Here is a 21,831-nt window from a genome sequence, read left to right as displayed (position 1 = left end):
CTTTACAGGATTTACCGTGATATGGCCTCTGCCGAAGTCAAGGCATTCATGCTTCTTGCGCTTCGCAGAGCTGTTATGAAGGAAATTGTCAAGTAAGTGAGTTTGTGTTTACACAAGGCCTCCTGCCCTCACCCACCGTCAACGCGGAGCTATACGGAGACCTCCGCGTTGTTACATTTGAGAGGCGCACAGCGATGCGGTAAACAGCTCAATTTGGCCTCTGCGCCCGTCAAAAGACTTCGCAACTGCGTCACACTGTCCATACGGCGCTTCCGACCAAATATTCGGATCACGCATAAGTTGGCTTTGAGTTGTACATGTCAATGCAATGGAATCCTACGCCAACGCGCTCTGCCTACAAGAGAATACCTTGCAGTTAGTTCATTTAGTTTCGGTATGTTACATTGAAAGTGGCTAGTATTGTGTTGATTCTAGCACAATTTCGACAGCAGACCGAAACGTTGATCGTGTTAAAGGAGAAGACTAGAGTTGAGTTCAATGTCGTGCTTCTCTGCGCAATAGTTCATCTGCGCGGCATTTTAGAACATTGGGTGCAACTCAATTTTACGGTGTTCTTAATACTGCACGCTGCTGCTGTTCATCGATCCTGTTGATTAGTCAGTCACTTTATCCCCATCTATATGTACATACCTACATCAATTACCCCGTACCACTGCACACCGACTCGGCGGTGTTACCCCGTGTTTGTAACCAAGTTATCGTTACTGTATTTATTCCTCGTTAATTCAATTATTTATTTCACCAGAAGGGCCGCAAGCAAGCATACCTGTGTTAGTCTAGACCCATTTACGAAGCATGTGACAAATAAACATGTATTTGATTGATTTGCATTTAAATTGCACTACAGCGCTGATCTTCGGTGTCACGGATTTAATCATCCCTAAAGCATATTGGAGCACATGTGTGCAACTCTTTATTTACTCAGAATTAATTATTTGCCCAGCACCAGTGTTGAAATTTGGGAAATGCATCACACACACACACACACCTTAGCTTGGAATATTTTTCTATAAATCACAATTGATGCTGCATTAAAAACAAATCTTTATCATAACTCCTCTCAAAAATATCTTCATTGTATTAAAAAAAAAGAAACAAACTTGCATAATGCACATATACATTCTCAATATCATTCTGATAATTATTGCAATCTTTAATTAAATGTTATGCGAAAAGTCTTCTCCTGCTCTTTGCGTCGGTTGTCGCAGAGTTTGGACACATCCTCCACCCTTCTCTGTAGAAGCACTGAGGATAGACATATTACAGAGTTAATATGGATTGAAGGATGTCAACTTTTTATCAGAAGCAAGGGTCAAGTTAAAAAGTTGTTTACTCAAGACCACACATGGGTTAAACACTGACCCGAGTTCTGGTCAATCCATTGAAGAGAGTCCATGTGGGCATTGAGAATTTTACAGATCTGCTGAAGCTAAAGAGAGAAAAAGAAGTGTTAGCATAACTAATTACACATTTCCTCTTCCCTAAATGATAAACTAAGCAGGTAACCACAGTTTAGAACATGTGATGTATTTGCTTTAGAATAACTGTAGAAATACATTTTTTCACCTTTATTTAACCAGGTAAGCTAGTTGAGAACAAGTTCTCATTTACAACTGTGACCTGGCCAAGATAAAGCAAAGCAGTGTGACAAAAACAGAGTTACACATGGAATAAACAAACAGTCAATAACACAATAGGAAAAAAGAAAGTCTATATACAGTGTGTGCAAATGGAGTGAGGTAGGCAATAAATAGGCCATAGTAGCAAAGTAATTACAATTTAGCAGATTAACACGAGTGATAAATGAGCAGATGTGCAAGTAGTGATACTGGTGTGCAAAAGAGCAGAAAAGTAAATAAAAACAATATGGGGATGAGGTAGGTAGATTGGGTGGGCTATTTACAGATGACAGCTGAAGTGATCGGTTAGCTGCTCAGATAGCTGATGTTTAAAGTTAGTGAGGGAAATATAAGTCTCCAGCTTGAACTAATTGCAAAAATCGTTGCAGTCACTGGCAGCAGAGAACTGGAAGGAAAGGCGGCCAAAGGATGTGTTGGCTTGGGTGATGACCAGTGAGATATACCTGCTGGAGCGCGTGCAACGGGTGGGTGTTGTTATCGTGACCAGTGAGCTGAGATAAGTCTTTGCTAGGTAAAGCCCCGCCTTATAGATGACCTGGAGCCAGTGGGTCTGGCGATGAATATGTAGCGAGGGCCAGCCGACTAGAGCATACAGGTCGCAGTGGTGGGTGGTATAAGGGGCTTTGGTAACAAAACGGATGGCACTGTGATAGACTGCATCCAATTTGCTGAGTAGAGTATTGGAAGCTATTTTGTAGATGACGTCGCCGAAGTCGAGGATCGGTAGGATATTCAGTTTTACTAGGGTAAGTTTGGCGGCATGAGCGAAGGAGGCTTTTTTTGCGAAATAGAAAGCCGATTCTAGATTTGATTTTGGATTGGAGATGTTTAATATGAATCTGGAAGGAGAGTTTACAGTCTAGCCAGACACCTAGGTATTTGTAATTGTCCACATTTTCTAGGTCAGAACCGTCCAGGGTAGTGAGGCTAGTTGGGCGGGTGGGTGAGGGCAGCGAACAGTTGAAAAGCATGCATTTGGTTTTTACTAGTGTTTAAGAGCAGTTGGAGGCCACGGAAGGAGTGTTGTATGGCATTGAAGCTAGTTTGGAGGTTAGTTAAGTGTCCAAAAAAAGGCCAGATGTATACAGAATGGCGTCGTCTGCGTAGAGGTGGATCAGGGAAATCACCGGCAGCAAGAGCGACATCATTGATATATAAGGAATACCTGGGATAGGATAAAGTAATCCTTCTAACCCCCCCCCCCAAAGATTTAGATGCACTATTGTAAAGTGGTTGTTCCACTGGATATCTGAAGGTGAATGCACCAATTTGTAAGTCGCTCTGGATAAGAGCGTCTGCTAAATGACTTAAATGTAAATACAGAGAAAAGAGTCGGCCCGAGAATTGAACCCTGTGGTACCCCCATAGAGATTGCCAGAGGTCCGGACAACAGGCCCTCCAATTTGACACACTGAACTCTAAGTTTGCGAAATAGTTGGTGAATCAGGCGAGGCAGTCATTTGAGAAACCAAGGCTATTGAGTCTGCCAATAAGAATACGGTGATTGACAGAATCGAAAGCCTTGGCCAGATCGATGAAGACGGCTGCACAGTACTGTCTTTTATCGATGGCGGTTATGATATCGTTTAGTACCTTGAGCGTGGCTGAGGTGCACCCGTGACCAGCTCGGAAACCGGATTGCACAGCGGAGAAGGTACGGTGGGATTCGAAATGGTCAGTGATCTGTTTATTAACTTGGCTTTCGAAGACTTGAGAGGCAGGGCAGGATGGATATTGGTCTGTAACAGTTTGGGTCTAGAGTGTCACCCCCTTTGAAGAGGGGGATGACCGCAGAAGCCTTCCAATCTTTAGGGATCTCGAACGATACGAAAGAGAAGTTGAGCAGACTGGTAGTAGGGGTTGCAACAATGGCAGCGGATAGTTATAGAAAGAGAGGGTCCAGATTGTCTAGCCCAGCTGATTTGTACAGGTCCAGGTTTTGCAGCTCTTTCAGAACATCTGCTGTCTAGATTTGGGTGAAGGAGAAGCTGGGGAGGCTCGGGAATGTAGCTGTGGGGGGGGGGGGGGGGGGGGGGGCTGTTGGCCCGGGGTAGCCAGGAGAAAAGCATGGCCAGCCGTAGAGAAATCATGGATTTATCGGTGGTGACCGTGTTACCTAGCCTCAGTGCAGTGGCCAGCTGGAAGGAGGTGCTCTTGTTCTCCATGGACTTTACAGTGTCCCAGAACTTTTTGGAGTTAGAGCTACAGGATGCAAATTTCTGTTTGAAAAAGCTAGCCTTTGCTTTCCTGACTGACTGCGTGTATTGATTCCTGACTTTCCTGAACAGGTGCATATCGCGGGGACTATTCGATGCTATTGCAGTCCGCCACAGGATGTTTTTGTGCTGGTCAAGGGCAGTCAGGTCTGGAGTGAACCAAGGGCTATATCTGTTCTTAGTTCTACATTTTTTGAAAGGGGCATGCTTATTTAAGATGGTGAGGAAATTACTTTTAAAGAACGACCAGGCATCCTCGACTGACGGGATCAATATCCTTCCAGGATACCCGGGCCAGGTCAATTAGAAAGGCATGCTCGCATAAGTGTTTTACAGTGATGAGGGGTTTGACCGCGGACCCATAGCGGATGCAGGCAATTTACATAAGTAAAACCACTGGCAGCAAGGTATTCAAAAGACATCGGTCTGTTTTTCCTTCTCACCGGGTCACTGTTATCAGCTGGCCCGCTGGATGTATTCAGGTGTTCAATGATCTCCTTTAGATCTTGGGACATCCTCTTCAGCTGGGCGTCCACGTTCTCTGCAAGCTTGTACCTGCAGAAAGAGATGGAGATATTGCATAAAGATGAGATATCACATAACCATAGTCATGATTCAGTTCACTGTGCATTGGTTTTCACTCAGAAAGACCTTTGGTAAAACCTTACGTCCTCTCGCGTTCCTCGTCTGCGTTCTGCATGTAGATGGTTCCACTCTGTTCTTTGACAGACTCTTCCAGTGGGGACAGCAGGTCCTCCAGCTCCTTCTGTTGTGACAGGATGAAGTCCAGTTCCTGGTCCAGCCTGGGACGGGGTAGAGAGCAGAAACACAAGGTCATACAATAAACATTGACAATAATTACCATAGATCTACTATAAGACAGAATCCTGAATTATCTGATATATTCAAATACATTAGAAATGAAGCTGTTAACCACTACCTTCTTTGGTCCAATTTCACTTTCTCCATCTCCCTGTGCAGTGATGTGATCTGTAACAACGAGATGAACATGCCCTTCAAACATCTGCCATGAAGAGACCCCAAAGTTCAACTTCATATTAGATTAAAACACATAGCATTGCCTAGCTTCTAGTGGTGCAGTTACGAGAAGTGCCACTATAATGACATGTCTGTTTACCTTTTCTCCGTTCTCCACCAGCGTGCGGTCCCAGGCGTTGACCTGGGTGGCTTGCTGTAAGAAATGCCTCTCCTGGTCCTCCAACTCAAGACTCCACTTGTTAATGAGACCCTCTAGTTGGATATATGACATCACTGGAGGAGCACTGCAGGGAGAGGAGTAAAGGACCAGTCACAAATCGGTCACATACAGAGCAGAAATTATTGGGGGTGTAGCGAAATGCTTGTGTTCCTAGCTCCAACATTGCAGTAATATCTAACAATACACACAAATCTAAAAAAGTAAAAGAACAGAATTAAGAAATATTAGGATGAGCAATGTATGTACACACACAGGCTTTCCTTTCTGTTAGTTTGCCTACAACTCTAGCACCTGCGGAAAGTACCTGGATGTGCGTATGTTCTTCAGCTTTTGTACATACACACTTCGGAAAGTATTCAGACCACCTGACCTTTTCCACATTTGGTTACTTTACATTTTATTCTAAAATGGATGAAATAAAACCAGGTTTAGAAATGTTTGCAAATTTATCAAACAAACAGAAATACCTTATTTACATAAGTATTCAGACCCTTTATGAAACTTGAAATTGAGCTCAGGTGTATCCTGTTTCCATTGATGATCCTTGAGATGTTTCTACAACTTCATTCGAGTCCACCTGTGGTACAGTTGACCGTGCATGTAAGAACAAAAACCAAGCCATTAGGTCAAAGGAATTGTTCGTAGAGCTCAGACAGGATTGTGACGAGGCAGATCTGGGGATGGGTACCAAAAAACGTCTGCAGCATTGAAGGTCCAAGAACACAATGGCCGCCATCATTCTTAAATGGAAGTTTGTTATCACCAAGACTCTTCCGAGAGCTGGCAAAACTGAGCAATCGGGGGAGAAGGGCCTTGGTCAGGGAGGTGACCAAGAACTCGATAGTCACTGACAGAGCTCCCCTGTGAAGATAGGAGAAACTTCCATAAGGACAACCATCTCCGCAGCACTCCATCAATAAAGCCTTTATGGTAGAGTGTCCAGACGGAAGCCACTCCTCAGTAAAAAGACATGACAGCCCGCTTGGAGTTCGCCAAAAGGCACCTAAAGACTCTCAGACCATGAGAAAGGAGACAAGCTCTGAATGTCCTTGAGTGGCTCAGCAAGAGCCCGATCGAACATCTCTGTAGACTTGAAAATAGCTGTGCAGCAACACTCCCCATCCAACCTGAAGGAGCTTGAGAGAATCTGCAGAGAAACTCCCCAAATACAGGTGTGCCAAGGTTGTAGTCATAACCAAGAAGAATCGAGGCTGGAATCACCACCAAACATGCTTCAAGTACTGGGTAAAAGGTCTGAATACTTATGTTAATTTGATATTTTAAGTTTTTATACATTTGCAAAATATTTTTAGAAACCTATTTTCCTTTGTCATTATGGGGTATTGTGTGTAGATTGATGAGGAAAATAAACAATTTAATACATTTTAGAATAAGGCTGTAATGTAACAAAATTTGGAAAAAGTCAAGGGGTCTGAGTACTTCCCGAAGGCACTGTATGTGATGGGATGTACAGACATATGGATACATCTGTATTATACAGTATATGTACAGCAATAGTTAAATAGGATAAGCCTTGACTAGAATACAGTATATACATATGAAGTGGGTAAAACAGTATTTAAACATTGGTTACTTTAATAGTGTTCCATGACTACGTACACACATTTCAGTTTACTTCCAGAATTGAATTAATTGAAATGGAATTAACCCCAACCCTAAATACAATGGTTGAGGATACAAATACAGTGAGAGATAGTGCAGTGAGTGGTTGTAATAAACTGGACAGGCTGAACCCTGCAATACCTTGCAGTAACAGTAGAGATGGTTGTGGCTACGCCAGTGATGGGGGCCGTTACACCAATGCCAATGGCACCCGCAGGTTTCATAGCCAGTGAGAAACCTGTGGTTGTGGTAGGGGCAGCTAAAACAAACACTACAGTGAGAAATTCATCAATAATACAAAAATACTGCATGAACAACCCCATATACACAATTTTGCATAAACAGGCAACAATATCAAGCTCTAGTTATTCTAATAATCCTGTATGATAAAACAGTGAACCTGAACAGTACCTGTGCCAACTGGGGCAGTAGTTGTGGCAGTGACTGCTCCCAGGGGTTTGAGCATGAAGCCCAGGGTACTTCCCGCTGTTGAGGTGGCAGCCGGGGCAGCGCCCACTAATCAGAAGAGAGTCAGGAAATTAAATTCCACCACAGAATGTCAGAAAGCCAATTTAACCTTATTTTTAAGTTTTCCAACACTTGATATTTCAAGCAAGAGCTCGCTAGTAGGAAATAAAACTCACAAAATCCTGCAATTGCTGCTGTAGCAGGAGCTGCTGTTGATGCTGGTACAGCAAAAAGAGAAGAACCTAATGAGGCCTGGGTAGCCGGGGCAGTTGCAGCCGGGGCTGGAGTAGCTTGAGAGAAAAGAATAGATCATCTTAAACTCATAGCGGTTGATAGTTTAAAAACAGGCATACACCCCCTTTAAAAAAACAGCACATTGTCACTGTTTCAACAAAACAAAAACAAATTCTACAATTTGTCAGATATTCATTTCATATATCCCAAATGTCTCCGATTCCCCCATTTACCAGGTTTGACGCCAAAAGCGAATCCTCCAACCTGGGTTGTGGTTGGTGCAGCTGTTGAGGCCACAGAGTTCAGAGTCAGACCTGAGTAAAGACAAAATACTATAATTCAGGATGCAAAAAAACACTGATGTAAAGTAATAATCGCATTTATAGTACATTACCCATGATCTGATAAACAGATGACTAGGAGCCCAGAAAACTCACTTGTGGGCTGGGTCCCCAGGGAGAGGCTGGCAGGTGTGCTGTTTCCAAATGAGAAGCCCCCTCCTGCGGTTACAGTAGGGGCTGGGGCTGTGCTGGCCTGGACCTTGGCTGCACCAAAACTAAACCCACCTCCCATAATTTGGGTGGCTGCAGCAGGAGTTCCTAAAGAGAGTCCACCAGCTGCAGCAGGTTGGGTCTGGGGTTGAGTTTGGGCAACAGGGGCTCCAAGCCCCCCTGCGGTCCCAAAGCTGAACCCCCCTCCTGCAGGGGCAGCAGTGGTTTGTGTGGCGAGACCCCCACCAAGTCCAAAGCCTGTCCCAGAGGAGGGGGTCGCCATCCCCATAGTTAGCCCAGTCGGTGCAGGTTGAGAGGCGGCTGGTGTACCCAGATTGAGTTTAGCAATGGGAGTCCTAAAGACAAAAGCAAGAGAAAATAACGCATTATAAGATCTACATTACAATCCTACTGTAAGCTACACAGGCAAGAACCTACCAAGTTTATTTTATTTAACTAGGTAAGTTAACTTCTCTAGGGTAGGGGGCAGTATTTTGACGTCCGGATGAAAGGCGTGCCCAAATTAAACTGCCTGCTACTCAGGCTCAGAAGGTAGGATATGCATATTATTAGTAGATTTGGATAGAAAACACTGAAGTTTGTAAAACTGTTTGAATGATGTCTGTGAGTATAACAGAACTCATATGGCAGGCAAAAACCTGAGAAAAATCCAACCAGGAAGTGTGGAAATCTGAGGTTTGTAGTTTTTTAAGTGATTCCCTATCCAGTATAAAGTGACTTAGGGTTCATTTTGCACTTCCTAAGGCTTCCACTAGATGACAACAGTCTTTAGAATGTTGTTTCATGCTTCTACTGTGAATATGGAGCGATCAAGAGGGCCTGGAAGTCGATGAGTGAGAAAATGACATGAACTCAGAGGCACGCGCTCACGTGAGAGTTAGCTGTGTTCCTTTTCTTTTCTGAAGACATTGGAATTGTCCGGTTGGAATATTACTGAAGATTTGTTAAAAACATCCTAAAGATTGATGCTATTCATCGTTTGACATATTTCTACGAACGTAAATATAACCTTTTTGACTTTTCATCGTGACATTTGCACACGCTTCCTGCATCTGGACATAAATGATGGACTTTATCGAACAAAACAAACATTTATTGTGGACCTGGGATCCCTGGGAGTGCATTCTGATGAAGATCAAAGGTAAGTGAATATTTATAATATTATTTCTGAGTTTTGTTGACTCCACAAAATGGCGGGTTTGGTTTCGTGTCTGAACGCTGTACTCAGATTATTGCAAAATTTTATTTCGCCATAAAGCTTTGTTGAAATCTGACACAGCGGTTGCATTAAGGAGAAGTGTATCTATAATTCTTTAAATAACTGAATATTTTATCAATGTTTATGATGAGTATTTCTGTAAATTGTTGTGCGCATTCACTGGAAGTTTTGGGAGGCAAAACATTTCTGAACACTACACGCCAATGTAAAATGGGTTTTTTGGATATAAATATGAACTTTATCGAGCAAAACATACATGTATTGTGTAACATGAAGTCCTATGAGTGCCATCTGATGAAGATCAAAGGTTAGTGATTCATTTTAGCTGTATTTATGGTTTTTGTGACACCTCTCCTTGCTTGGAAAATGGCTGTGTGGTTTTTCTTGTTAAGGTGCTGTCCTAACATAATCTAATGGTATGCTTTCGCCGTAAAGCCTTTTTGAAATCGGACAATGTGGTTGGATTAACGAGCTGTGCATCTTTAAAATGGGATATAATAGTTGTATGTTTGAGAAATTTTAATTATGAGATTTGTTGTTTTGAATTTGCCGCCCTGCTATTTCACTGGCTGTTGAATAGTGTGTCGCTAGCATCCCACCTACCCCAGAGAGGTTAAGAAAATTATTATTTACAATGACGGCCTACCCCGGCCAACGCTGGGCCAATTGTGCGCCGCCCTATGGGACTCCCAATCACAGCCGGATGTGATACAGCCTGAATTCGAACCAGGGACCGTAGTAACGCCTCTAGCACTGAGCCACTCTGGAGTTTGTTCAGCTCACCATCAATGCTGCCCTAAGATAGTATAACTACCCAAACATTCATGCAAACTACATCATCCAACAGACCCACCCAAAAGAGAAGCCTCCTCCTGCAGGAGTACTGCTCTGTGCAGGGGTCCCAAAGCTGAACCCTCCAGTTGGGTTTGTGCTACCCTGGGTGGGCATAGCAAACAGCCCAGAACTCTGGGGGGCAGCTACTGGGGCCTGGGGAGTGCTGGGGGTTCCGAAAGAGAAGCCACCACCTGGAGCTGCAGCACTTGGCATCCCAAAGCCTGTGGCTGGGGCAGTTGCAGCTGTGGTTTTGGGAGCTCCAAAGCTGAATCCAGTATTGGACGCTTGTCCAAAGTTGAATCCTCCACTCATTGTCCTATCCAGCAAGAGAACAAGAGAGAATAATACAATGACATATCGTACCAATGTCATTATTGTCCCTTCAACATCTTCATCCACTAACACAGCTTGGCTAGAAACAGAGAAGACATTCAGCTGGACATGGGAATGACCTGTCCTGATAAAAATCTACCAGAAGATACCGACCCTACCATCACGCTTGTTTACACGGACCTGCACTTGGGTCGAAGCACAACCACGGTTACATTAAAACACATTGGAGGCTCATGCTAGTTTGCAATAGCCACTAGAGACATTTTGGAATGGCAGTGTCAGCCAATCAGCTCATTTCTTGTTCAACTCAACACCCCATTCCATTATGGGTGTGGGGGCTACTGCTAACTAGCACGAGGCAGAACATTTCGGTTTTCCGAGAAAACTAACAGTATTTCAATCTACTCGATGGAACAGTGTGGATAAAGGTAATATACAGTAGCATATCTCATCCCTGCATTGAACGGTACATCTTCCGCCGGTTCCACGGCCTCTTAATATAACCATAATTTAACATGATTGCGTTCCGACCCCTGTGCAGTTCGGTGTAAACGGTAGGGTTCGTATCGAAACAGTAGGGCTGGTATCTTCTGGCAACATGCTAACAGACTAACTTAGCCAGCTAACTACATTTTGAGCTAGCATTTTTACACTGATCATATGTATAAATAGCAAATGGGAGAAAGTTATCTAGCCAGTTGACATTCAGCAAATAAATTGCCTATATGGCAAGTTAGCTAGCTAACGTTACCAAACTAGCAAATTGTAGTTGGCTAGCTAGCCAGCTAACGTTGGTTAGCTACAAAAATACGAACGAGTTAGCAAATTAAACGTTAGATGGCTAACAAAACGCCATATATTAAACCTCCAGCTAAACAAATGTATACATGTTCGTTCACTGGCGTTGAAGAAATGTATAACATAACCATACCTTTCGTTTTCTTCAGACAACAAATTAAATTGAATAACGCACGTTATCTGCGTGGAGTTTCAACGAGCGCTTTTATGGTTGCGAAAACGACAACACTGGCAGGTCCACAAACGCCCAGAATGTGAGAGCGCCATCTGCTGTGATGGAGTGTGAAGCTGGACAATGCTGCAACTCAGGACAAGTAGTAGTAGTATTAATATATATATATATATATATAAGTTTTTTGGTAGTATTGCAGTGTTTTTTTTTGGGGGGGGGGGGGGGGTTCAAAAAGGTATCTACTTATTTAACTTATTAAGTACAGAAAAATACATTACATTGAGTATTTTTCTTCCAGCAAACTCACCAGGTTCTAGAAAAGCCCCCTTCAATGTAGACCTTTACAGATGGCGAAAAAAAAGTGCTTCTTCCCAGGCCATATTACGACTGGACGTCATTAATTAATTCAAAGGAATGAAGAAAAAAAAAGTCATCAATCTACACTAAATACCCCATAAAGGCAGGGTAAAAACAGGTTTTTCAAAATTTGTGCACATTTATTTAAATTTAAAAACAGATACCTTATTTTCATAAGCATTCAGAGACTTTGCTATGAGACTCGAAATTCAGCTCAGGTGCATCCTGTTTCCATTGATCATCCTTGAAATGTTTCTACAACTTGGGAGTCCATCTGTGGTAAATTCAATTGACTGGACATGATTTGGAAAGGCACACACCTGTCTAGATAAGGTCCCACAGTTCATGTCAGAGCAAAAACCAAGCCATGAGGTCGAAGGAATTGTGCCGAGGCAGGATTGTGTCGAGGCAAAGATCTGTGGAAGGGTATCAAAAGATGTCGGCAGCATTGAAGGTCCACAAGAACACAATGGCCGCCATCATTCTTAAACGGAAGAAGTTTGGAACCACCAAGACTTTTCAGAGATCTGGCCACCCGGCCAAACTGAGCAATCGGAGGAGAAGGGCCTTGGTCAGGGAAGTGACCAAGAACCTGATGGTCACTTTGACAGAGCTCCAGAGTTCCTCTGTGGAGATGGGAGAACCTTCCAGAAGGACAACCATCTCTGCAGCACTCCACCAATCAGGCCTTTATGGTAGAGCAGCCAGATGGAAGCCACTCCTCAGTAAAAGGCATATGACAGCCCACTTAGCAAAAGGCACCTAAAGGACTCAATGAGAAATAAGATTTTCTGGTCTGATGAAACCAAGATTGAACTCTTTGGCCCTAATGCCAAGCGTCACGTCAGGAGGAGACCTGGCACCATCCCTACGGTGGTATTTGTCCTTTTGATTCCGTCACTAATATAGAGATAAAGTAGACTCAATGTAGCATTTAGTGCCTGCAAGTCCAGATAATGAAGCCCATGAGAGCCAAAGCTGTCTGCCATCCCCTCATCTCATCTTTCTCCCTCACAGAGCTCTCTGACAGACTGTGGCAGACAGTCTCCACTTAGTGAACACAGTCTGAGGGGAGTGCTTAGAAAGCCTGAAGGGCTCGTGGCTGAGAGCATTCTCAGAATCAGTTCAGGATTCAGACTAGTGAACAGCGTCCAATGATCTATCTGGGTTCCCCATGGATTAATCAGTACTCCACCAAAACACCTCTGTATGGATGGAGAATACATCCAACTAACACAGAAGTTAGATAGGCATTAGGTACCACAGTGATAGTTGCACTTAAGTACAGCAGCCTATTGTTACTTTATGGATTGATACTTTTGAATGCAAGCAACTAGACCATGCTGGTATCTGGAGAAAAGTGAGAAAAGTAAGCAAATGTATTTGGGTAAATTGGTAAACCGCACTGTAGTAAAAATCCTAGGGTGGTGCAACTGCATCACTCTTTCCTCCACAGTGTAGAGAAAAGCCTGCAGGCAGACAGTCCAGAGCATACATCCCTTCAGACCTCCCACAGCACACAATGAACACAGGGAAACATAACCAATCACTATGCTAATGTTATGTCTGCTTGTCAAGGGACAAATACTTTATAACCATGGCTGAAATAAGGTTCTACAATGTATACTAAACAAAAACTCAACATGTAAAAGCGTTGGTCCCAAGACCTGAAATAAGATCCCAGAAATTGTTTCACACGTTCAAAAAGCTTCTCAAATTTTGTGTACATCCCTGTTAGTGAGCATTTCTCCTTTGCCAAGATAATCCATCCACCAGTGTGGCATATCAAGAAGCTGATTCAACAGCATGATCATTACACAGGTGCACCTTGTGCTGGGGTCAATGAAAGGACACAAATGTGCAGTTGTCACACAGCACAATGCCACAGATGTCTCAAGTTGAGGGAGCGTGCAATTGGAATGCTGGCTGCAGGAACATCCACCTGAGCTGTTGCCAGATAATTGAATGTTAATTTCTCTACCATAAACTGCCTCTGTTGTTTTAGAGAATTTGGCAGTACATCCAACCGGCCTCAACCCCAGACGTCATGTGGGCGAACGGTTTGCTGATGGCAACATTGTGAATACTGTTCGCCATGGTGGTGTTATGGTATGGACAAGTATAAGCTACAGACAATGAACACAATTGCATTTTCTATATGGCAATTTTGATTGCAGAGATACCGTGAAGAGATCGAGGCCTGAGGATCTGTACACGTCCCAGTTCTTCAATGGCCTGCTTACGCAAACATGTCACCCATTGAGCATATTTGGGATACTCTGGATGAGCGTGTTCCAGTTCCCACCAATATCCAGCAACTTCACACAACCATTGAATAGTGGGACAACAATCTATATGTCACAATCAACAACCTGACCAACTCGACACAAAGCAAATAGTGGTCACACCAGACAGACTGGTTCTGAGCCACGTCATACTTACATTTTTTTTTTTAAAGTAGTGACCAAGAGATGTATATCTGTATTCCGTCATGTGAAATCCATAGATTATGGTCCAATTAATTTATTTCAACTGATTTCCTTACAGTTCATATAACTCTGTACAATCTTTAAAATTGTTGCATTTTTGTGCAATAAAGATATGCCTAGGTACAAATCAAAACAGATTTTTATGCATCGTTTGTTTTATTGTTTTCTTCATGTATAAAGCACTGCAGAGTAAACATTTACACACACACACACACACGACAAAAAACGCATTAGTATGGTAACGCCGCTATATGGAATGCAGAAATGTGTCAGCTATATTTTTGGTAATGTTGAATTCAAAAGATTAATTGGAAACCTTAATGTGCAACAGAATATAGCATCAAGACAAAATGAAAAGGCACAACCAATGAAACTGAACACTGTCAGTAAGCTCCCTCTTTCTTCCAGAGTAAGACATCTTTAGTCCAATACAAAAATGCTAGACAAGACACCCAGCTGCTCTCAGCTTACTAGCTAGCACAATTGAAAAAACAAAAAGTAATAAACAGAATACCTTCAGACTTGGTCATTACTACCTTACGCCTTCTGTATAGAGATATGCAACTGTTGTCAAGACCAGCTATTAATATATGCATGTATTTCAATAGGGCAGAGGGGAAGTTAATCCTCCACAATTTCAGTTTAACCAAGTTAAAGATTGTCATTGTAAGGGATGTTATGAATATGTAGTGTAAACATCAAGCATATAGTTGTAGCAGTAAAAATGCATATACCATACAGCATTCTGAAACATGGAGTGTTGCATATTGAGAAGTAACATACCAAGTTGTCCTCTAACAGGCCTAGACTTCTTCAGAAACATGTTATGGGCTTAACTTAAATAAGAACACAACAAAATATTGTGCAAACATATTGCTGTTCAAAACGAGGTTGAAATAACACTGGCACTTTTAGTAACATTTTCTGCCACGTCTTTCTAAATTCCCAGGTCGCCCTTTATCAAGCAAATGGCTTGTGGGTAGTTTGTCGATGCCAAAGTGGCACAGCATCTTGGTTAAGGCCACTTCATCGCCCGGCCCATCAAGCATGCGAACACCGTCATTACCATTTTTGGCTTGACCTCCACCAGGTCGTCTGGGAGAGCGTAGACACACACCCCGATCTTCCTCGCCATGGAAATGGCATATCTAAAGAGCAGAAGTAGGTTGTTTCATTTAATATTGATCAGCACTTTTTTGCATGACAAGACAACTGGCATTTCCATTTGTTGAATATTCATACAACTTCTGAATATATTAGAGTGCCTTCAAAGTATTCATATACCTCGACTTACTCCATATTGTGTTACAGGCAGAATTCAAAATGAAAATAACTCACCCATCTATATACCCCATAAGTGACAAAGTGAACATGTATAGATATCGAAAATGAAATTCAGAAATCTAATTTACATATGCATTCATAAGCACCTTGGCAACAATTATAGCTGTGAGAGTCTTAGTAAAAGGAAATTCATGCTTGATCCGAAAATGTGGTCTGGCTTCCTATGGAGGGCGTGACGCAATTGCGGCGCCGCCGGATGCCAAATTGAGCTCCGTACTGCAGTCAAATTTTGTAACAATGAGGGCTCCATAGAGACATGATTGGTTGACAGTATGTGGGGGTGGGAGGTCCTATACAGTGCATTCAGAAAGTATTCAGATCCCTCGACTACCATTGTTACATTGCAGCCTTATTCTAAAATGGATTACACACACCTCCCCATCTACACACAATACCCCATAATGACAAAGAATCTATTAAAAATAGAACAGAAACACCTTATTTACATAAGCATTCTGACCCTTTGCTATGAGACTCGAAATTGAGCTCACTTGTATCCAGTTTCCATTGATCATCCTTGAGATGTTTCTACAACTTGGTGTCCACCTGTGGTAAATTCAATTGATTGGACATGATTTATAAATGGACACAGTCAATATAAAAAAAGGTCCCACCGTTCACATAGCATGTCAGAGAAAAAACCAAGCCATGAGGTTGAAGAAATTGTCTTTAGAGCTCCGAGACAGGACTGTGTCAAGGCACAGATCTGGGTAAGGGTACTAAAACATTTCTACAGCATTGAATGTCCAAGAAGTGGCCATCATTCTGAAATGGAAGAATTTTGGAACCACCAAGACTCTTCCTAGAAGTGGCCGCCTCGGGGAGAAGGACCTTGGTCAGGGAGACGACCAACAACCCGATGGTCACTCTGACCAGAGTTCTTCTGTGGAGATGGGAGAACCTTCCAGAAGGACAACATCTCCGCAGTACTCCACCAATCAGACTTTCATGGTAGAGCAGCCAGATGGAAACCAATCCTCTGAGAGGCACGACCGCCCGCTTGGATTTTGCCAAAAGGCACCCAAGATTCTCTGGTCTGATGAAACCAAAACTGAACTCTTTGGCTTGAATGCCAAGCGTCACATCTGGAAGAAACCTGGCACCATCCCTACGGTGAAGTATGGTGGAGGTGGCATCATGCTGTGGGGATGGTTTCAGCGGCAGGGATTGGGAGACTAGTCAGGATCGAGGGAAAGATGAACAGCGCAAAGTACAGCGAGATCCTTGATGAAAACCTGCTCCAGAGCGCTCAGGACGTCGGACTGGGGCCAAGGTTCACCTTCCAACAGGACAACGACCCTAAGCACACAGCCAAGACCACCTGGAGTGGCTTTGGGACAAGTCTCTGAATTTCCTTGAGTGGCTAAGCCAGAGCCCAGACTTGAACCCGATCGAACATCTCTGGAGAGACCTGAAAATAGTTGTGCAGCGATGCTCCCTATACAATCTGACCAAGCTTGAATGGCTTTGCAGAGAAGAATCTCCCCAAATACAGGTGTGCCAGGATCGTAGTCGTCATACCCAAGACTCAAGGCTGTAATAGCAGCCAAAGGTGCTTGAACAAAGTACTTAGTAAAGGGTCTGAATACTTATGTAAATTTGATGTTTATTTTTAATCAATTTGCACCAAGAAAAATTAACCCTTTTTCCTCACCAAGCAGCACTGCTTTTTGACACACTGCTCGTTTAACCTGGGAGCCAGCCGCACCAATGTGTCAGAGGAAACACCATCCAACTGGCAACCATGTCAGCGTGCATACGTCCAGCCCGCCACAGGAGTCGCGAGAGCGTGATGGGACAAGGACATCAAGGCAGGCCAAACCCTCCCCTAACCCAGACGATGCTGGGCCAATTGTGCGCCACCTCAGGTCTCCCGGTCGCAGCCGGCTGCGACACAGCCCGGATCTGTAGTGACGCCTCTAGCACTGCGATGCAGTGCCTTAGACCGCTGCGCCAAATCAGGAGCCTAAAAACCTGTTTTTGCTTTGTTATTATGGGTTATTGCGTGTAGATTGATGGGGGAAAAAAATGATTTAATACATTTTAGAATAAGGCTAAACAAAACGTGGAAAAAGTCAAGGGGTCTGAATACACACACCCTTCCCAAAGGCTGCTCTGCGAAGCGCAAGTAGTGTGGCTGCTCTGACTTCTAGAGGCCGTATCACCGTAAATGTTGCACCACCAATGCAGATGTCAGATTGACCATGCAGTGCCTTAAGTCTCAAAGCTTTCCACGCCTGGATTGTGCAACATTTACCCATTCATTATTACATTTTTTATTCTTCAAGCTGTCAAATTGGTTGTTGTTCATTGCTAGACAACCACTCAGAGCTAACTCAAAACTATCTCAGCCACATTAAATGTTGTCTTGGGAAACAACTTGTGTTTTTTTTGGCCTTGTGTTTCAGGTTATTGTCCTGCTGAAAGGTGACTTCATCTTCCAGTGTCCGGTGGAAAGCAGACTGAACCAGGCTTTCCTCTAGGATTTTGCCTGTACTGAGCTCCATTCCATTTCTACTTACCCTGAAAAACTCCAGTCCTTCACGATTACAAGCATGCCCATAACATGATGACGCCACCACTATGCTTGAAATTATGGACTGTGGTACTGAGTCAGTAATGTGTTGCATTTGCTCCAAACATGCATAACGCTTTGTTCAGGACAAAAAGTCAATAGCTTTGCCCTTCTTTTGCAGTATTACTTGACGCAAACAGGATGCCGTTTAAATATTTTATTCTGTACAGGATTCCTTTTTGCTCTGTCAATTAGTATTGTGGAGTAACTACAAAGTTGTTGATCCATCCTCTTATAATCACAGCCATTAAACTAACTGTTTTAAAGTCCCCATTGGTCTCCTTCCTCTCCGGCAGCTGAGTTAGGAAGGACACCTTTGTCTTTGTAGTGACTGGGTGTATTGATACGCCATCCAACGTGTAATTAGTAACTTCACCATGCTCAAAGGGATAGTCAATGTCTTCAAGGTGTGCGATGCATTGGAAAATCTCCCTGGTCTTTGTGGTTGAATCTGTTTGAAATTCACTGCTCGACCTTACAGATAATTCTGTGTTTGGGGTACAGAGGTAGCCATTCAAAAATCATGTTAGTCACTATTATTGCACAGAGTCTATGCAACTTGTGACTTTATCAAATGTTTACTCCTGAATGCATTTAGTCATGCCATAACAAAAGGGGTTGAATACTTGACTCAAGACATTTCAGCTTTTCATTAGTTTGTACATTTTTTGAAAAACATTATTTCACTTTGACATTATGGGGTATTGTGTGTGTAGGTCAGTGACGCAAAATCTCAATTTAAGCCATTTAAAATTCAGGCTGTAACAAAATATGGAAAAAGTCCAGGAGTGTGAATACTTTCTAAAGGCACTGTACTTCTCACAACCCCCCATATTTCATGTTTTTAACAGGAAGTATAGCAAAAACCAGTAAGTAATTGAAGCTTGAATTCCTCTTACAGGTCACTAACCCATATCAAAGTTTGTCTGGACAGGTTCATCAGTGGAAGTCTTACTTGGCATTCCCCAGCTTGTCCTCAGCTGCTAGGCTGCCAGTCTTGACCAGGTCATAGCTGATGCTGCCAGGTTGGATGGCATCAATCAGGTCCACCACTGGTAAACTGGTGCTGATCTCCTTGTCCTGACAATCAAGGGGAGAAGACAGTGTTAAATACCCGCTTCGGAAATCAGTTCAAGTACTGTCAGAATTTGTGGTATGTCACATTAGGTCTGCTGATTAGATGTATTGACTGAATATCACTACAGAACATAGATGCATACTAAAACTGTAAAATAACTAAGAAAGAAAAGTATTAAAAATAGAACCTAAATATATCAATAAAGCTTGACGAACCTTGAAGCTTGAGATCTTGGTTGTTTTTCCCGCCTCCGACAAGGTTGTATTGACCCATTTGACAATGATGTCATCATTAGCCATCTGGCCATCTCCCAAGTCCTCTAGTACATTCAGAGTATATCTAGGAGAGATGTCAAGTGTTTGCTAGCATATTGATCAGTTTCTGGTGCACTCAGCAGTGGTCAGCATGTAGTCACTGAAGGTCAGGCAAGAGTAAATGAAAAATAAAAATTCAACTTATTCATCAAGATCTGCTTAAGAACTAACATGAACAATATTCCAGTGCTGTTGCCTGGGGGCCAGCTTTACAAAACATTTTGCCCTATGCCGCCTTCTCTTATGACCCTGATTTACTGAGAAGCAACTGCATGTGAGAGCATGTCAAATATCACTGACACCACAGATCCTAGTACTGTACCAGAACAAACTGGGAATTCTAGTTGGTCCACACGCATCACCTACTTCAGCCCATAACCATGCCTAGCTGGACAAATGATAAAATGGCAACTTTGGGGATTGAAGTAACAGTGCAAAGTTAAATTGGAGCAGCATATTTTTGGTTTCAAGAAACAGACTGCCAAAATATTTGACAGTATATGACTGACGAAAACAAGACAATTGTGGTAAAATGTTCCTTTCAGCCCTCACCCTTGATCTTTATTTTACCTGAGCTCTTTTGTTTTCCCATAAACAACCAAAAATAAGAGCTACATATTTTATCCCTGGCTATAAAAAGGTATGTTACATATTGATCTAAGCATGTGCCAAGACTCACCTCCTCATGAGCTGCCACAGCAGAGCCAGCGTCAGGGTGGCGTTGCCATCGTTCAGGTCCTGCCCACCGATGCCAACCAGAGAAAACTTGGCCGTCCTCTTCCCCAGATCCACTGCATAGTTGCAGTTCTCCAACTGAGAGCAGACAAAGCACAGTAGGAATCAAGAGAAACACGACATTAGTCCCTCTCCAGAACTGGAATTGGAGCTGTGGTCTTTTGCTCTATGAGCTTCTGAATAGTTGAAAACAGTCAATTCTGCAGTATTATTTAGCATTCTTTCAAAGTAAAAATAAATGGAGGAAAAAAGATTTTATTTGACAATAGTCAACCTTTTTCATGTTTGTCCCAATCTTGGGATATGGTGGCTTGTTGACTTTGTTGGCCCAGTCGACAGGTACTTTTATCTTTTCATAAAGCTGAAGGATGACCAAGGCATCTGCTAGGTCTCTATAGAGTAAAGCTAGTTATTTAGGTTACTCATTGATAATAAATCCAAAGAAACCTTACCCTGTGTATGAACACCACTGGTAGGGAGCATGTTATCAGCAGTATGTCATTAGCATTTTAATTTTCCATGCAAGTCATTAGTTGAATTTGGTACATACCCATACAGATGATTGACATGTGGGTTCACACCCAGGGAATTCATCCAGTTCCGGAATGTTCCCTCTTCTCGTGTCTCACCTAAAAAGAAAATAGAGCTGTGGAGTACAATGTATACTGAACAGAAAGCACATAGCTACCTCATGACCAACAGACTAGCTCAGCACCCACCTTCCAGCAGGCCCCAGTCAATGCCCTCTCCCTCAGGCTTGGTGAGAGCTGGGTACTTGTTGAAGAGATTGGCCACAAAGGCCAAGTTGAGTTTGGGGTTGCCAGAGACTACGTCAGCTGGGGTGACAAACTGGCGACAGTCCAGCCTGTCAGCCTGCTGAAGCATGTTCTCTGCCCTCTTCAGGTCATCCTTCTCCTACAGGACAGACACCACAGGTTCATGCTAATAACACATTTCATGGATCCCTTCTGAATTGTCTTAGCCATGTTATCTGTGTATGGAATTTGTATATTCGCTGTAAAAGTGCTTACACTGAAGCCTGCCATGCTGATGTCTGTGTGTGGCTGATCTTCGTCTGTGCATTTGGGGGAGATTTGGATGAGGAGGTGGAAATAGGCTCTGGAGTCCTGAAACAGAAATCTTGTTGTTTCAATCTCAGCATTGGAAAGACAGAAACAAGCACACTGGGATACAAGGTTGTGCAGGCCACATGGGAACACAATGGACAGGTATGCAATGACCATGACAGAAAATATTACAGTACAATGACCTTGACACATGAAGCTATTGTCAATTCCTATACAGTAAGGAAGTTGATCTATGAAGTACCTTTACAGGTTGAAAGGTCAATTAAATCCATTTTAATTTCACTTTGTGATAAAATGTGGAAAAAGTCAAGGAGTGTAAACACGTTAAAGTCACTGTACATGGATTTTACACATCCATACCTTGATGTCCAAGCTGAAGTTACTGATTTTCTCCCAGCCAGCGTTCTCCAGGTGGAAGTTAGCCCAGCGCAACAGCAGCTCCTCTGGAGACAGCTTCATCAAGTCCTCCAGGGTCTCTCCATCCCTCAGCAGAGCAGCCAGGGCTGAATGAGACAGGGTCACAGGACATACAGTCAGCTACATCACTCACTGACCAGAGGTC

The 21,831-nt window shown here is 43.0% G+C and overlaps 2 protein-coding genes across 6 annotated transcripts in view; both read right to left on the bottom strand.

Moving 5' to 3' along the window:
• Window positions 1-879: 879 nt before the first annotated feature.
• On the bottom strand, window positions 880-11,356 carry LOC115149053 (nuclear pore glycoprotein p62). Its single transcript, XM_029691533.1, has 13 exons — window positions 11,251-11,356; window positions 10,006-10,302; window positions 7,859-8,268; window positions 7,655-7,735; window positions 7,364-7,477; window positions 7,131-7,235; window positions 6,861-6,978; window positions 5,016-5,160; window positions 4,818-4,867; window positions 4,546-4,680; window positions 4,321-4,432; window positions 1,384-1,450; window positions 880-1,266 (listed from the first exon to the last, which is right to left on the bottom strand). The coding sequence occupies exons 2-13, from the start codon at window positions 10,296-10,298 to the stop codon at window positions 1,175-1,177; spliced, it is 1,722 nt and encodes a 573-aa protein (XP_029547393.1). The 5' UTR covers window positions 10,299-10,302; window positions 11,251-11,356; the 3' UTR covers window positions 880-1,174.
• Window positions 11,357-14,268: 2,912 nt separating this feature from the next.
• Window positions 14,269-21,831, bottom strand: part of LOC115149052 (plastin-3) — a 31,859-nt gene continuing 24,296 nt past the window's right edge. For 4 of the 5 annotated variants that reach the window (XM_029691529.1, XM_029691530.1, XM_029691528.1 and 1 more), the window contains 9 exons: window positions 21,630-21,772; window positions 21,213-21,308; window positions 20,901-21,096; window positions 20,732-20,810; window positions 20,456-20,573; window positions 20,126-20,259; window positions 19,348-19,471; window positions 19,010-19,134; window positions 14,269-15,283 (listed from right to left, as the gene is read on the bottom strand). In XM_029691529.1, coding sequence (XP_029547389.1) covers window positions 15,151-15,283; window positions 19,010-19,134; window positions 19,348-19,471; window positions 20,126-20,259; window positions 20,456-20,573; window positions 20,732-20,810; window positions 20,901-21,096; window positions 21,213-21,308; window positions 21,630-21,772 — 1,148 coding nt within the window. In that variant the 3' untranslated portion in view covers window positions 14,269-15,150. Of the gene's footprint in view, window positions 15,284-18,964; window positions 19,135-19,347; window positions 19,472-20,125; window positions 20,260-20,455; window positions 20,574-20,731; window positions 20,811-20,900; window positions 21,097-21,212; window positions 21,309-21,629; window positions 21,773-21,831 lie in introns of all 5 variants that reach the window. The other variant, XM_029691531.1, reaches the window with a different exon arrangement.

The sequence above is a fragment of the Salmo trutta genome, chromosome 15, assembly GCF_901001165.1.
Source record: "Salmo trutta chromosome 15, fSalTru1.1, whole genome shotgun sequence".
In the NCBI taxonomy this organism is placed as follows: domain Eukaryota; kingdom Metazoa; phylum Chordata; class Actinopteri; order Salmoniformes; family Salmonidae; genus Salmo; species Salmo trutta.
This window is presented reverse-complemented; position numbering and strand designations above follow the sequence as displayed.

Bases quoted from the DNA above. Each gene is read 5' to 3' on its own strand.
- LOC115149053 (XM_029691533.1), bottom strand. From the start codon at position 10,298: ATGAGTGGAGGATTCAACTTTGGACAAGCGTCCAATACTGGATTCAGC. The intron at 7,478-7,654 runs GTAAATGGGGGA...TTTTCTCTCAAG, and splicing joins CGCTTTTGGCGTCAAACCTG to CTACTCCAGCCCCGGCTGCA. The intron at 4,433-4,545 runs GTAAGGTTTTAC...CTCTTTCTGCAG, and splicing joins GACGAGGAACGCGAGAGGAC to GTACAAGCTTGCAGAGAACG.